General features: G+C 38.9%; 1 protein-coding gene across 1 annotated transcript; it reads left to right on the top strand.

Moving 5' to 3' along the window:
• The first annotated feature begins 1,589 nt into the window (after positions 1-1,589).
• LOC149199652 (glyceraldehyde-3-phosphate dehydrogenase GAPCP1, chloroplastic-like) lies at positions 1,590-17,264 on the top strand. Its single transcript, XM_089400640.1, has 19 exons — positions 1,590-1,628; positions 1,978-2,160; positions 2,264-2,402; positions 2,502-2,536; positions 2,913-2,998; positions 3,047-3,174; positions 3,322-3,360; positions 3,479-3,508; positions 3,730-3,898; positions 3,995-4,105; positions 4,143-4,250; positions 4,289-4,353; positions 4,516-4,613; positions 5,335-5,477; positions 5,726-5,809; positions 5,894-5,953; positions 6,050-6,091; positions 16,888-17,002; positions 17,148-17,264. The coding sequence occupies exons 1-19, from the start codon at positions 1,590-1,592 to the stop codon at positions 17,262-17,264; spliced, it is 1,791 nt and encodes a 596-aa protein (XP_089256766.1).
• Positions 17,265-17,894: the final 630 nt, after the last annotated feature.

The raw sequence follows: 17,894 nt of genomic DNA, 5'->3' as shown, positions 1-17,894 counted from the left end.
ATGCCTAATAGGCTATCACTTACTGGTTACTTGGTCGGCTGAGTTCTGGTTTTGTAGCATTCAAAGAAGTTCCAGAGTTTGCAGAGTTTTTCTTATGCCCTGCTCCTCACCAAAGTCACCACATTCAACAATGAATAACTCACAGATTGTTGTTCAATGAATAACTCACAGATTGCTGTTCATTGGAATTGGACACGAATTGGAACTTGGAACTTGAAAGTAAATTAGTAACATAACTCGGCAGTGGTAGCTGGGAATTAATTGCCAATAATACCATACCATTTAACTGTTGAAAATTAGGAATTGATATTATGACTTAGTCCGAATCACCATAACTCAGCAACATAACTCAGCAACATAACTCAGCGGTGGGTCGCTGGGAATTAATTACCAATAATACCATACCTGATACGAAAATTAGAAATTGATATTTCGAACAATGGACTTAGTCTGGAATCCGGATAGCAATCACTTGGAAAATTGGCAAATTGCGATACGAGTCACGGATTATTAAATTAGATATTAAAAATGTTAATGAATCCCTATTAGCTCAAGGTAAATATATATATATATATATATATATATATATATATATATATATATATATATATATATATATATATATATATATATATATTATTGGCAAGTTACCCCTGACGTGGAGATTTGAAACTTGAAAGTATTTTACATGTAAAAACGCTAAATACAGACATACGGGAGTCAAATTTAACCCGTCTGCGTATATGAGAGTTATCTAATAACATGTGTTCACATGTTATTAGTCCCTGCCATCTGGCATTCGGCAGGGACTATTGTAATCGATCGGGTCCGAGATAGCATTAGTTTCAAGTTTTATTACTGTGTTATACTGTGCTTATTACAAAGTTTTCAAACGCTCTCAAACGCGCTGTGCCGGATAACCAAAGTTTTATTTCGAACTTAACTTTTGCCATCTTATTTGGCCTCTTCCCGAGGCGGAAGAGGCCCGACCATAGCTTAAATTGATTTTACGCGCCTGCTGCATTCTCGCTAACCGTCAACGGGTTTGTTTTAATGTTAGCATTAATTCGATAGGTACAAATGCTAGAGATTAATATTGCTTTTTCAGTGATCTCATAGATATACAGAAAATAAAACAAGTGGCATGGTTATGCATGGGGATACAAGTGGCAAACTAATATCGAAACTGTTCTGTTCATCTTCGTCCGTGGCCACAGCTATGAAGCCCATCCAGTTGGCGTGAGTACTCCACAGCTTCTGCACAGATCCTTGCGATGATACTTGCAGCTACCACAGTACTTGGAGAAGGGATCGAAATCGAAAGCATCATAACAGGCCTGGGCAAACTCTCCGTATCTGATGATCTCCTTTCGCAGTATGCCGTCCATGGGATCAAGCAGCCCTTCCCAGTTGTTGGCGCCTTGGATTTCCCTCCATATGTCTTCCAGATTCCTCTTGGGCTTCGACGCCTTGGACATCTTTGGCTCCTTCTTCTCTTCGATGTCGACTGCGTCGAGCGTGGTCGTCAGGGACTCCATTCCCGCATTTCTGATGGGCAGCGCCCTTCTTTTCATGTCTGTCAGGTCACGATGCCAATGAGTCGGGTTCCTGAAACAGTTGAGCGGATGGTGATGATGAGAAATTAGGTTCAGCCCTCTGTCCGAGGAGTGCGAAAGAGAAAGGGCATCGTAGCAGAACATATGAAGTACTGAAACCTGAGAAGCCGCGGAAGCGGAAGGTATAGCCACAGGGAAACAGGTTCCAAGCACTCCCGTGACGCAGGTCTGCTTCCTGGATGGAGGCCTGCTTCTTAAGGTGAAATTACTAGCCAGGAGCCCGACTTCATTCAGTTATGAGTCCTTTCTTTTTGCATTAAGTTATAACTACCAGTCTGTAATATTTGTATAATCCTACGTTTTCAGCAAACAAATGAGCATTTTAACTTTTATTTTAGCTAATCATTTTCCTGTTGAACAGAACGGAAGCAGGTTTTTCAGGGCTATTACCTATCAGAATGGTGCTGCGCACCATGGTTCCTGCCCTCTTTCACAGAATGCGCCGCGTTCAACCCAATTTCCAAACCTCTGCAAGTCGTCTTCGTCCACCAAGGTAACTGCAATTGCCGGAGCTGAAGAGATCATCGAAGCAGCAATGGGTTTGGTATCAGAATGAGCCAAAAAAACCGCTCAGCCACTGCTAAACACTGCATGCAATTCACAGATTATTCCATCTTTCTGAAGGCATGGAATTTGTTGTCTAACAGCGCAAAGAAAGCAAGCCGTTCACAACATCACCTACCTACTCCCAAGTCATTAAGATGAACCCAGAACAGGAAGAAGAGGAAGATATGGGGGAATTGGTTGAGTCACCACAGATTGATATGTCTCTGGCTTTTCTGTACCGTCAGGATCAACACACAGGCTGAAACATCCCAGGTATTCCTATACGGCATATACTAGATGGTTCTTTGATTTCTTATCTTTACTTACAACGTATTCCAGCTTCGTCGCTCGATCATGGCGATCTTAGGGTGCAGGTAACGCGACACTTGGTATCCATGCGGTAGCATGAAGTCCAGCGGTCCAGCTGTGGCGACTTTTATATATTTATATATTATAATTGTCATATTATTTTATTTAATAATTTTTTATATAACTTTTAATTATTCATTTTTTCTTTTTATTACTAGCCTATTTATTACCACGTCCGTATTTGCCCAGTCTTGATCCGACCATCTCTCGTTAGACTCTCGGTTTCTTGCCATGGGTGTGTAAAACACACCCTCATTGATTCTTTTGAGCAGATCTGCTGAATCCATCTCGGCAGGTTGATTGCCATGGGCTGAGTTGTAAGCATACATTGAGTTGTTGCTGAAACAATAAAGATTGCGTGTTTGTATCCTTACGTTTAAGTTGGAACTATGTTATTGGTATTACGGAATCTCGGGTGTGGCGCTTAATGCTGCAGTGGGTTCTGAAGATCCAGTGATAGTTTTACGGTGTTAAATTTGCTCTTTAATGTTAAGACTGGCATCTTCACCTTAAAGGGAGCAATATTCTCACAACGCTTTACGGGTAGGTAATGTGTTTTCGTGTTCTCTTAACAGATGTCAGAGTGCTAGGACTTTGCACCCAGTTAGAGCTACTGCAACAGAGGCCCCTCCTAGAGTTCAAAGTAAGTACTAGCAAGCCCATTCTCTGTGTTGTCTTCTTTAGAACTAGAACAGGAAATAAATCAGATTGACAGATTTTGTCGTGGGCAATGTCTTGCATTTGGATTCAGTAATTACTAAAAAAATTTAATCATTCATTATTTTTGTAGGATCCTCGGGAAAGGAGAGGACCAAGATAGGAATAAATGGTGAGTACCTTTACTTATTGTTTCCTATGTATAAATATTCTAATCAGATTGTGATATGTAACCCACACTGAGAATATTCACGATCAAACAAGTAAGATCAAAATTGTTCTGTGTATAGGATTTGGTCGTATTGGGAGGCTGCTTTTGCATGACGATGTTTTTGTTTAAGTGACTTTATTTCTCTGGATTCTAAGGTGTGCTTGACTCTAGCAATTTGTTACTTAGCATGCAAGCAATTGCTGTAGGATAATTTCTCTACGTTGAGCAAGTTCCTTTGGTTAATTTCAGTGCATACTTTGAACTTTAACTTGATGGAATTTGTTCTTGTGCCTTATACTGTTCTGATTTTTTTTTTACAGCATTACTGTAGCATTCCTATTGACCGAAATTTGACTAAACTTCTGTTTTGCGGTTGTGGCTGGCAGGCTTACATGTTTAAGTATGATTCAACTCATGGGGTATCCAAAGGGAGCTTGAATATTGTTGATGATACGACTCTTGAAATTGATGGTCACAGTATTACTGTTAATTCTAAAAGGTATGCCCCTTAACATTAACCAATGTGTAAATAAACACTGATAATTATGATTTAGAGAATAATGATGCTATGATCTCTTGGAAACCACTGCTACAGGGATCCTTCAGAGATTCCATGGGGTAACTATGGAGCTGAGTATGTTGTAGAATCATCTGGAGCTTTTACAACAACCGAGAAGGCTTCTGCACATCTTAAGGTATATTTTTTGTGGTAATTTTTGTATTTTTTCTGTTTGCATCTATAGTTTTCCATCGACAAATGTACTTAAGATTGTTGCATCTATATTTTTCCATCGACAAATGTACTTCCTGCAAACATTGTCATTGAGTCATAACTATGTGTCAAAATTAGCTCACCGTAAAAACTGAAACGAATACTCATGGACTGGCTACAGGTGGTGAATGAAGAATTTGGTATTGCTGAGGCCCTCATGACCACTGTTCATGCAACAACAGGTAGGCATGGGCCTCTTTGTTTTAAGTCCTGAATTTAAAATGATAATAAAGTTGTTATGAATTTCTTATGTTATTATCTGATGTGTATTCAGTTCTTGTACCTGTAATTTGTTTTTTGTTAAATGTATATATCTGACAAAGAAATGAAATTTCTATAAATAGCTACACAGAAGACAGTAGATGGTCCATCTATGAAGGATTGGCGTGGAGGTCGTGGTGCTGGACAAAATATCATTCCAAGCTCAACTGGTGCTGCAAAGGTATGCATATCTGACTGAAAGGGCCTCTATATATAGATTGATGGAAAATTTCATGGATATGTTTCAAGTTGCCTGAGTATTTCCTTATTGTAACGTTGATATGCTTTTGTGTAAAGTTACACATTTCATCCCCTTTTTCATAATTGCAGTTGTTATAATTGATCTTTTCTAATACATTCTACTTTTTTCATAATTGCAGTTGTTATACTTGATCTTTTCTAACACATTCTACCAACAGAATGGTTCATACTGCAAAACAGGACAAATATTCTCTTTCGGACATTTGGGCAAATAATCCCTATGTCAGAAAAGCAATTCATGCGCAATCGGTATCCACTTTAACCTTGTCCTAGCTAGTTAATTTTCTTCTCGTCTTTTTATCATGGCCAATTCAAATCATTAGTAAAAGAGTTTCAGACTTAAGCTTAGAAGGTCATAACACTGTCCAGGGTTATTATAAGATGTAGTTACATCAGATCCTCCTCTGTCAGAATCAAAGAGTCATATAAGATCCTTTAGCCAGGATCTTTCTTCAAACTCAAAAGCTAGCACTTGGGAAGAGTTGTTTTCTAATTCCCCTGTTTCGACTCTCTCTCTCATTTAGTTTTATTGCCTTTATATCTGTTGAACTAAGTGGAATTTGTTGTTTGTAAGGCTTGCAATGAATAATGATGGAGATTATAGGATATCTATGGTGACTTTTCGACATTATATTTTACAGGCAGTTGGGAAGGTCCTTCCAGAGTTGAATGGAAAGCTAACTGGAATGGCTTTCCGTGTACCAACACCCAATGTCTCAGTTGTGGATCTGACATGTCGCCTTGAGAAACCAGCATCTTACAATGATATAAAAGCAGCAATGAAGTATTGTCCTTTTACCTTGCCACGATAAAACATTATATTGTTCCAAAATAGTTTCTGCTTTGAGTGCTCTTAGTGTCATCTTTAATTAAGCTTTGATTATGGCTTATGGTTTCTGCTCTGATAACTCTTAGTGTCATATTTTTACTCTTAATCATCTTGGAGCCTTAACTATGCTTCTTCTCTGATCACTCTTAGTATCATATTTTAAAGCCTTGATTAGTATTATAATGTGTTGTATACATGGTCAGGGCCGCATCTGAAGGGTCGCTAAAAGGCATCCTTGGATACACTGATGAAGATGTCGTTTCGAATGATTTTGTAGGCGGTGCAAGGTAAGAACTTGCATGAAATAGCTTAGTGGAATTTTGGTTTTGTATTTTAGATAAACGGCTGAATTTTCAAGTTTTCCTTTACAGGTCAAGTATCTTTGATGCTAAGGCTGGTATAGCCTTGAGTTCTACATTTGCGAAACACGTGTAATCTGTTAGTAGATGCCAAGGCATTTGGCATTTTCAGTGTGAGATTTGTTTTGTTAATGATATGGACTAATAAGCTTGACATTGCTTCTGCAGCAACCGAGTTGTCGTTTCGAATGATTTTGTAGGCGATGCAAGGTAAGAACTTGCATGAAATAGCTTAGTGGAATTTTGGTTTTGTATTTTAGATAAACGGCTGAATTTTCAAGTTTTCCTTTACACGTCGAGTATCTTTGATGCTAAGGCTGGTATAGCCTTGAGTTCTACATTTGTGAAACACGTGTAATCTGTTAGTAGATGCCAAGGCATTTGGCATTTTCAGTGTGAGATTTGTTTTGTTAATGATATGGACTAATAAGCTTGACATTGCTTCTGCAGCAACCGAGTGGTGGACTTGATCTCACACATGGCTTTAGTTTGCCTACTTGGGTTCTGGCTGACATTCTGTCTAGCCTCATTTGGTCGATGTGTGTTATGTTATAATCTGTTCGTTTTGATTCCTGTGGCTGAAACCATAAGGCATATGTAAACAAACCATTTGCTTGAATGACTTAGTAGTTGAACCAACATTACCTTTTCGAAAGTGTTTTGAACTCTTAACAAGTTGTTTTTGCTGCTGCTGTTTGGCTTTCTATTTCTTAGGATAGCATGTGCTAACTCATCTTCACAAACTCATGTGCCCGGGAGTCAGTAGACCTTAAATAACTTGATGCAGGGACTCGCTGCCTCGCAGCTGTCCTTGTTTCAAATTATAACTCCCGATCGTTATACAGGTTTTCAATGGTTACCTTATATTACTAAGTGGCATATTATGATCATTATAAGGTTCCTTAGCTTATAATGATGAAATGGGTCATTATTGCGTTCATTTTTGGTTGACCATACATTATTTCCTATTTGACTTAAAAATCAAATGAACAAAGATAATGTTATAAAATTAAATTAATTTTTTTTTCCAATTTTTAGATTTTATTTATTTCAAATTTGATTGGTTGTTAAGGCTTCACACTTATTTTACAATGATGTGGTTTACGGTCATGGCAGTGCTGGTTTACAGTGATGGCAGTTTGTGACGTCATAATAGTACTTGGAATTGAGAACGTGTCATACAGCAGTGCTGGTTTACAGTGATGGCAGTTTGTGACGTCATAATAGTACTTGGAATTGAGAACGTGTCATACGGCAGTGCTGGTTTACAGTGATGGCAGTTTGTGACGTCATAATAGTACTTGGAATTGAGAACGTGTCATACAGTTGATGTAATCAACTGAGCCAGGGAGATTTTCCACATTAGTTGCATGTACGATGTGATCTCTACAATTCGTACTTGCGATAAGAATTATTCACAATTATGATTGATTTTTATTTGATTTTTTTTAAATCACATTGCATTGTACGGTATCAATATTACATAAAAATTGCGATTTTAGAAATAAAGTATTAATTATTTAATTTCTTAACCAAAAAAAGTTCTATTTAAATATTTAAAAAAAAAAATCTATTAAGTTTAATATTAAGCTATTTTTAGCTTAAGCAAATTGCGTATATCTATTTAGAAGTAGATATAGAGGGGAAGAAGGATAAGTGAAAATCGGAAAAAATTTAATATTTACTTACATACTTATGAATTGTAACAATTTCTTTTTTCACTAATTCAAAAAAATAGATTATTTTAATAGAAATAAAATGATCATTATTTATATTTTTTCTTATATCATTTTTTATAACATATTCATTTCTTTTTTATTGGAAATAAAATGATCATTATTTGTATTTTTTCTTATATCATTTTTTATAACATATTCATTTCCTTTTTATTGGAATGTTAGTAATGATATGATATTACATAGATTATTTTTTTAATCTATAAAATGATTATCTAAACAAAATTGAAATTAGTTGTGAGATACATAAAACTCACTAAAATTCTCACCCATTACCTACATACATAGAAATAGGTCAATTGCAATCTCCATGAGATGGTTTTATTATGGTATTTTATGGACCAGTAACTTTGACATCTCAATTATCACTTTTTATCATCTTAATTGTGCCCTTTTCTCTACATTGCCATTACATTTGTCACTTTCCTACCTACATCAATAAATTCCTACCAACTATGTACATTATAAGTATAAGTTGCAACTAACACATGGATTTTAATAAAAAATTAATATTTTTTAATTTTTTAATCAAATAGAAATAACGAGTGGTCTTTAATATATATATATATATATATATATATTACATTTTGAATGTCTAATCAATTAAAAACATTTCATGGTTTTTAATCAAATAAAAATATTAAATTTATTAATTTAATCAATCAACAAAAGCATTTAATGTAGAAAAAGTGTAATAAGGTAGAAACATTTTTTATTTTAGAAGTATAGTTCTATGATTTTGATTCCTAGGTCTAGCTGTAATAAGGTAGAAACATTTTTTAGTTTAGAAGTATAGTTCTATGATTTTGATTCCTATGTCTAGATACTATAAGTTTGAGGTCATTAACAATATTGTATGGCTAGTGAAAAACACTTTGTTTGTCCATTCATGTATGTCTTCATTGTTTTTTACTCTAACTTAATTATAATTAAACTAAGCAAGAGTATTTAGAATACAACCTTGTTCAAATGTGATAGTTAGTTCATACTTTTCAAAGTTCAATAATTAAACTAAGCCACAAGCTAGCTATGTTGCATTATGCAGCCTTGTTTGATTACACATTTGTTAAGACTTTAACATATATATAGATAAAAATCACACTTTGAATTAAATGAAGGAGTTGCAGCTCACAGGTGTGTACGGCATCTGGGAGACTGCACTCAAACAAAGAGGAGACTCTCACTCTCGTTCACTCTACATTACATCAAATGAATATTACAATATTAAATACATCACTGAAAAATAGGTAGTTGTAAACAACCTCCTAAACTCTAGGAACTAATCCTAAACTAAGGAGATACGTTACAACCATATAACCATTTCTCCATTATTTTTAACTCCCCCCCTAATGGAGAAAGGTTTATTCTGCACTCCTTGTTGAAAAGTGTGCAACAAGAAATGCTTGTTGAGAGTGCAACAAGATGATGGAGCTTAGTGAAAAGAGTCGCCTTCACTAAGTGGGCCCGCAGGCTATTTTTGGCGCAAGTCTATTTTTAGACTATGTCTATTTTTAGACATATGGATCATGTCTATGGATGATTGATCAAGTTGGGAAAAATAGATGGACTTCTATTTTTGATGAAAGTGTGAGTGATCACAGTGTGAGTGATTACAGTGTGAGTGATCACAGTGTGAGTGATCAAAGTCAAAAATAGAAAAGTCAAATATTATTATCTCACAATAATATTTGGACTATAAACTTAATCTTATTCTCTTGGAGCACTTCAGTTTGAGCTACGGAAGTGGCACATGCAGCTGTCAGAAGGAAATTCGTTTTTCTTATGAGTCAGTTGAGTTGTTGCATGCATGACTTCAGTTAGAACTCAAGTGAGTTGAGTTTAGTGGACTGGAGGTACAGTTGATGGAGTTGTGTTCAGTTTAGCTTTGTTAAACTGGTTGTATTTAGTCTAACTGATCAATAGACTAAATATGAGTTGGGTGAATTAGTTATTAATTAATTCACAAGTTATTAACTCATAATGCAACTATAGAATACATCAGTTAACTCAGTTGCATGTCAGTGCATGTTCAGTTCAGCAGGGACAGGTGTTAGAGGATCAGATTGCTATCAGTTGTGACTATAGCTGTGCATGATGATTTGCACAATCAAAGGATTGAGTATGCCAATGAGTTTGCTCACGTATCTTCATGATATTATAGTTGTTGCTCACGTCCAACATAGTGTGGGTGACTATTTTGCAGTGTAAAATCGAGTTTGGGAAGCAATTCTCATCAGTTCTCGAGCAGGTTTGAGCAGTGGAGGCAGGCAAGCAGCGGGAGAGATTTGGAGATCAAATCTGAGCTGTATTGTGTGTAACAGGTGGAGATACTTGTGAGAAGTATTATGCTTTGTATTGTTACATGATTCAATCAATATAATATACAGATAGTGTGGGGTTTTTAGCGAGATGCTTTCCCCGGGATACATACTGTGTTTATGAGTTTGATTGATGCTTCTATGTGTGCCTGTGGATGTTTCTGCTTCTGTAATTTGATGATCAACGTAGAGGAGATTATGTATTATACATGTTCCGCTTAAATTGTATGATTAGGATAATCTCTGTTGAATATGTGTCATATTATTCAAAATTTCTACATGGTATCGGAGCTGCTTGATTTGTAGAAGAGATTTTTACAGGATATCAAGCGAGGATTGATCATCAGATCTACTATTCAGGAAGTGGTTACATTCTATTTCTTCAGGAAGAGTCTGTAATCGGGCCAGGTAGCCTCTGGATTCATCCTTCTTTTGGAAGGTGAAATATCCGGTGAATGCCCATACAGTCGATCTCTGTACAAGAAATAATTTGTTCTCACGAATTCTAGATCGGAAGCAGTTGAGTTTTGTGCTGGTGGAATTCGAATTTAATTCCAAAGCAAGAGATAAAACTCAGAAACATTCAGTTAGAGAATGGAGATAGTATGCCCCAGTATCTCTCGAGGTTCACTCAGTGTCGAGATGAGCTGGGAAGTGTGGGGGTTACTGTTGATGATAAGGATGGTGAGTCTAGGACTCCTTGACCTTCCTAAGAGTTGGCATAGCTACCAGGACTCGGTGAATGGAAGGGAGAAACTGCCAAATTGGGAACGACCATGGTCGGATTTGATGCAGGAGGAGATTAGACGGAGCACCAGAGACGGTTCTTCATCCATGCAGGATGAGGAGAACTGTGCCTTAGCAAGTAAGGCGAAGAAGGGGAAGGAGAAGGTTTCTCTTTTCGAATCTTGTTCTTCCAGTGATGGGAAGAAAGTTGACAAGTTGAAGGTGCGATGCTTTCATTGTCATGAGATTGGTTCATGGGTCAGGAACCTGTATGCTCTTGAGGTTCAAGATGCATGCAAAGCCTTGAGCAGCAAGGCAACTGATGGAGACTTGGTGGTTGAGAGGGAGCGTATATTACCTCTCAACATGCAGAGCCAGAAGAAGTCTCAGACGATTGTGGAGGAGCCACGATTGGTGCAACAGCTTCAGGAGATTGTGGAGGAGCCACAACAGGGGAAGCTGAGAGGAGATCGAGTAGAGACATCTACTCATCCAGAGACCTCCAGTAGGGGGAAACTTCAAGCCAGGTGGGCTGAGGGATCGCATGCATCCATACCTCCAGGTAGGAGGTGGGGTGATGTGGATTGATTGTCCCAAGGAGGAGGGGCAAGATCCTTGAGGTACCCAACCTCTTGGATGAGACCTTGCTACGGGAGCCCCGATGCGTAGTAGCAGGAACTGACTGATTGGGTAGAGACAGATGCGGATGGAGCGGCAGAGAGAGCGACAGTGCAGGGAATCCCAGGACAGCGCATAGCTAGCAGGCTGTAGCAATGCGAGAGGCACAAGTGTTTTGCACAGTGCTAGGTGGCACAGAGAGGTGTGCAATGGTGCGAGATGCATGGAGATGTTGCAGTAGCGCAGATGTCAGAGAGGGAGCACTTGTCAGCAGCAGGTAGAGCTTCAGCATCAGAGGATGTTTCTATCCCAACAGGGAGGTCAGTTGGGAGGTGCAGTGCGGATGCAATGCTGGGAGATAGAACCAGCAGCAGCACGGATGCAGTCAGAGATCAAAGTGACAGAGGCTAGAGCAGTCAGATACTGAAGAGCACAGAGATGCAGAGTTTCAGTTGACAGAGGCAATAGCAGTCAGAGACTTTGATGACAGAGCAAGTGGACCGGCCAAATGTGTTGCATGGAGAACATTCCAGAGTTACAGGATCGGGTTTGAGAGGAAGCCTTTCTTGTTGAGAGGGAGTGTTGAAAAGTGTGCAACAAGAAATGCTTGTTGAGAGTGCAACAAGATGATGGAGCTTAGTGAAAAGAGTCGCCTTCACTAAGTGGGCCCGCAGGCTATTTTTGGCGCAAGTCTATTTTTAGACTATGTCTATTTTTAGACATATGGATCATGTCTATGGATGATTGATCAAGTTGGGAAAAATAGATGGACTTCTATTTTTGATGAAAGTGTGAGTGATCACAGTGTGAGTGATCAAAGTCAAAAATAGAAAAGTCAAATATTATTATCTCACAATAATATTTGGACTATAAACTTAATCTTATTCTCTTGGAGCACTTCAGTTTGAGCTACGGAAGTGGCACATGCAGCTGTCAGAAGGAAATTCGTTTTTCTTATGAGTCAGTTGAGTTGTTGCATGCATGACTTCAGTTAGAACTCAAGTGAGTTGAGTTTAGTGGACTGGAGGTACAGTTGATGGAGTTGTGTTCAGTTTAGCTTTGTTAAACTGGTTGTATTTAGTCTAACTGATCAATAGACTAAAGATGAGTTGGGTGAATTAGTTATTAATTAATTCACAAGTTATTAACTCATAATGCAACTATAGAATACATCAGTTAACTCAGTTGCATGTCAGTGCATGTTCAGTTCAGCAGGGACAGGTGTTAGAGGATCAGATTGCTATCAGTTGTGACTATAGTTGTGCATGATGATTTGCACAATCAAAGGATTGAGTATGCCAATGAGTTTGCTCACGTATCTTCATGATATTATAGCTGTTGCTCACGTCCAACATAGTGTGGGTGACTATTTTGCAGTGTAAAATCGAGTTTGGGAAGCAATTCTCATCAGTTCTCGAGCAGGTTTGAGCAGTGGAGGCAGGCAAGCAGCGGGAGAGATTTGGAGATCAAATCTGAGCTGTATTGTGTGTAACAGGTGGAGATACTTGTGAGAAGTATTATGCTTTGTATTGTTACATGATTCAATCAATATAATATACAGATAGTGTGGGGTTTTTAGCGAGATGCTTTCCCCGGGATACATACTGTGTTTATGAGTTTGATTGATGCTTCTATGTGTGCCTGTGGATGTTTCTGCTTCTGTAATTTGATGATCAACGTAGAGGAGATTATGTATTATACATGTTCCGCTTAAATTGTATGATTAGGATAATCTCTGTTGAATATGTGTCATATTATTCAAAATTTCTACACTCCTAACATCCCTCTAAATAATTCAAACTTTACTCGCCCTAGAGGCTTAGTAAAAATATCAGCTAAATTATCACAAGTATTACAATACTCCACACATATTTCTTTTGACTGTATCTTTTCTCGAACAAAATGAAACTGAGTGTCAATATGTTTAGTATTTTTATGGAAAACTGGATTGTATGCAAGCTTTATTGTGCTCTGGTTGTCAGTTTTGATGTTGGTTGCTTCTTTCTGACTTTCGCCTGCATCACTAAGCAATCTCCTCAACCAGATGGCTTCGCATGTTGTTGCACACAACGCCTGGTACTCAGCTTCACATGATGATAATGCTACAGTACTTTGCTTTTTGCTACTCCACGAAATAACCCCGGATCCAATACTAAATGCATAACCTGTGATGGATCTACGATCATCCAGGTCACCTGCCCAATCAGAATCTGAATAACCTGCTAAAGTAACATCAGAAATGTCAGTGTATAAAATACCATAATTACAAGTACCACTAAGGTACCTCAACACACATTTTGCTGCAATCCAGTGACTTTCAAGTGGTCTGGACATAAACTGGCTCAGCACACTAACAGAATATGCCAGATCAGGTCTAGTTGTCGTGAGATATATCAAACTTCCCACTAGTTGTCTATACAAAGTGGCATCCACCTGTTTTGTGCCATCATCACTGCTTAACTTGAGATTCTGCTGCAATGGTGTTGCTGTTGTTTTACACTGTTCCATTCTGAATCTTTCCAACAGGGTTCTGGCATACTTTCCTTGAGTTAGAAAAGTTTGACCAGAATCTTTCCACACCTCCAAACCTAGGCAATAATGAAGATCTCCAAGGTCTTTCATTTCAAATACATGTGACATTTGCTGCATAATTTCTTTGATCAAATTAGTTGCATTTCCTGTTATAATCATGTCATCCACATACAAAGAAATCAAAATGATTTGCCTATGTTTATTTATCTTGGTATACAGGTTTGGGTCGTTGAGGCTCCTATGAAAACCATGCTGTATAAAAAATGAATCAATTTTCTCATACCATGACCTGGGTGCTTGTTTCAAACCATAAAGTGTCTTATGCAATTTACACACTAAATGCTCCTGCCCCTTTTTCACAAAACCAGGAGGCTGTACTAAATACATTTCTTCCTTTAATTCTCCATTCAGAAATGCAGACTTAACATCTAGCTGGTGTAGCTTCCATTTATGTTTTGTTGCTAAAGAGATTAGCATTCTAATTGTATTTAGTTTAGCTACAGGGGGAAGGTGTAATCGAAATCTATGCCTTCTTGCTGTGAATAACACTTTGCTACCAGTCTAGCTTTGTATTTTTCTACACTCCCATCTGCATTTATCTTAGGTTTATACAACCACTTACAACTTATAGGGGTTTTTCCTTCAGGCAACTCAACTAAATCCCAAGTATGATTTCTATATATTGATTCAATTTCCTCATGCATTGCAGCCCTCCATTCATCTGATTTACTTGCTTCTTCATAGTTTGAAGGTTCTACAATGTTTAAAATTTTGGACATTAAAGCATAGCCTTTCAATCTTTCAGGTAGTCTAATCTTCTTACCTGATCTTCTAGGTAGAGGACTTACCTCAACTCTATCTGTTTCAGCACTTTTCGAGCCTGCATCATCCCTTATTACACTATCTGCTGCTACTTCTTCCTGTTTCTGCTCCTGCTCTTGCTCTTCATCTTCGTCACTGTTCATCTCTATCAGCAATGGAATGTGGCTTTCACTGTTAGAGTCTTCCTTTTCATCTTCAGTCTATTCATGAAAAATAACATCTCTACTTGCAAAAACTTTATGAGTCACAGGATTATATAACTTGTATGCCTTATACTCTGTGCCATATCCTACAAATATACATTTCAAGGCTTTGGGGTCTAACTTCTTTCTATCTGCTTTTGGTATATGAGCATAAGCTTTAGATCCAAATATTCTTAGATGACTAACTGCTGGTTTGAGTCCAAACAATGCTTCAAAGGGGGTTTTGAAGCCTAGACATTTAGTAGGACTCCTATTCTTTAAATAAACAACAGTATTAATGGCTTCTGCCCAAAGACCATTTGATATACCTTTACCTTGAAGCATACTTCTCGCGCACTCCACAAGAGTTTTGTTCTTGCGTTCTGCTACTCCATTCTGTTGTGGAGTGTGTGGCACTGTAAATTGCTGCATAATCCCATGCTGCTTGCAGAAGTTCATGAACTCTCCTAACCTGTATTCTCCCCCTTGGTCCGAGCGGAGAATCTTTATCCTCTTTCCTGTTTGGTTCTCTATCATAGATTTGAACTCTTTAAAGTACCGAAAGGCTTGACTCTTTTTACTTAAAAAATACACCCATGAAAACCTAGTGCAGTCATCTATAAACAGCAGAAAATAATATGCACCTCCTAAGGACCTAGTTTGCATAGGTCCACAAATATCTGTATGCACTAGTTCTAGGATGTCTCTTTCCTTTCCGTTGACATGCAAAGGGAACTCTTCTCTATGCATTTTCCCTAATGCACATCCATCACATTCTAGCTTGACATTATGAAAAAGAGGGAGTCCATCAACCATACCTTTCTTCTGAAGTAAGATGAGGTCTTACAAATTGAGATGTACAAATCTCTGATGCCAGAAATTTTCGACTTTTGATCCAACTGCAACCATTGCTTGTCTTGGCATACTCTTTGCATCCAATCTGTACAAATTCCCCACGCGCACTCCTGTTGCAACTGTTTCCATCTGGCTATCCTTAATGACACAACCATTCTTAAATAATTGCACCTGCATGTCCTGGTCTGTAATCATTGAGATAGAGATCAAGTTTTTCTTAATTCCTGGAACATATAATACATTTTTAAGATGTTTAATGTCGCCACTAGGTAGCTTCACAGGAATATCTCCACTTCCTTTGATCTCATACCCACTGTCATCTCCTAGATAAATTTTTGATCCACATGCAGATTCTTCAAGAAATTCAAAACAGTCCTTCTTACCGATCATATGAGAGGATGCGCCAGATTCAACATACCATATGTCGTCCTCCTCTCCCTTTGATGCTAAAAGATCACAATCGACTGTGAATAGTCGAAGATCATGGCTGTGGTCCTCCTCTTCTCCAGCAAAACAGCCCTGATGTTTCCTCTGTTTGCCTTTTCTTTCATCCACCTGCCTCTTATAGCATTCTTTAATATGATGACCAGGTTTCCCACAATAAAAACATCTCTTAACATAATTATCAGTCATACCTCTGAATGGTCTCTTTTGAAAAGAGCTGGCCCCTTTCTGCTGCTGCTGCTGTGGTTGCTGGTGCTGATGTTGGTGCTGGTGCTGCTTTCCTCTGTACTGTCGCCTCTTCGCCATCAGAGCTAGGTCATTGCTCTGAGTTTTCAGATTCTTTCTTCGCTCCTCCTCCTGGAGCAAAATCGCTGTCAGCTCATCAAATGAAGGGGCTTTCTCCCTCGCTGACAGTCCTGTGATGAATGTCTGGTATTCATCAGTCATTCTGTTCAATGTGAGTGTAACTAGATCTGAGTCGGACACCTTTTCTCCAATAGCTCCCAGTTTGTCTCTCAGATCCTTGACTCTGGCCATGAATCCACCAACGGACTCATTCTCGTCCATCTTCAATGCAAACAACTTTCCCTTAAGTGCCAGAACACGATTTGTATTCTGAGTCTCATACAGGCTCTTGATCGTTGTCCATATATCAGCGGCTGACTTGGAATCTCTGATATGTGGGATAATATTGTCCTTAACGGACATCTTCAGTATAAATTTTGCTTTCGTTTCTCTTTTATCCCAGTTTTGTTCTTGGGTCGCTGTTCCAGATCTCAGCTCATTTCCTTCAACGATCGCCCATGCATTTACGCTCTCCAGCAAAGTTTGCATTTTGAATTTCCAGTTGGAGAAATTCGTTCCATCGAGTTTGCCCGACTTGTGGAGGTATGATTCTATACTATTGTTCATTTTCGCCCAACTGAACACTCCAATCGGCCACCACCGGGCAAGTCCGATCTGCTTCCACCGAACAGATCAGGAACTTCATTGTGCCACCACCGGGCAAGTCCGATCTGCTGCCACTGAACAGATCAGGGATTTCACTGTGCCACCACCGGGCAAAACCAATCTGCTATCACCGAACAGATCAACAAGCAAGCTCCAACACGCCACCACCGGGCAAAGGCGATCTGCTTCCAACGAATAGATCAAGGCGCTGCACTGTGCCACCACCGGGCATAAAAATCGATCTGCTTCCACCGAGCAGATCACAGAGCTCTGATTCGCCACCACCGGGCAGGTCCGATCTGCTACCTCCGAGCGGATCACGGAACCCCAATTCGCCACCACCCGGCAGGTCCAATCCGAGCGGATCAAGGAACCTCAATTCGCCACCACCTGGCAAATCAAATCTGCTACCACCGAGCAGAAATCTCCTCGTGCCACCACCGGGCAACTCCGATCTGCAACAAAAATTGCAGATTTTTAGAGAGAAAGAGGTTGGCTCTATGGCGCTCTGAACAGCGACAAATCAGCGCCAATTGCAGAAAAGAAAAATTCACAATGTCTACGGAAATTGGCGCGCTTAACAGCCACGGATCCGCGCCAATTTAGTTATAATTTTGTTAGCGCGCTTATCAGCCCCAAACCCGCGCCAATGGGCGCTTCTGTTCTTTAAAAAATCGTGCCTTTCTGTTTTGTTCTGGATTGGCGCGTCTGTCTTCACAAAATCTGCGCCAATTGCACAACCCTTTCTCCGGCTCAGAGATGATCAGTCATCTGAGACCCTTCGCTCCAGGTGTTACTGCAGTGCCACTTGATCACACAGACACATTTA

Source organism: Pinus tabuliformis, chromosome 2_1, assembly GCF_031772625.1.
Source record: "Pinus tabuliformis cultivar Carrire ecotype Pingquan chromosome 2_1, CPIR1, whole genome shotgun sequence".
Classification (NCBI taxonomy): domain Eukaryota; kingdom Viridiplantae; phylum Streptophyta; class Pinopsida; order Pinales; family Pinaceae; genus Pinus; species Pinus tabuliformis.
The sequence above is the reverse complement of the archived record's forward strand: the minus strand, read 5'-3'. Positions and strand labels throughout refer to the sequence as shown.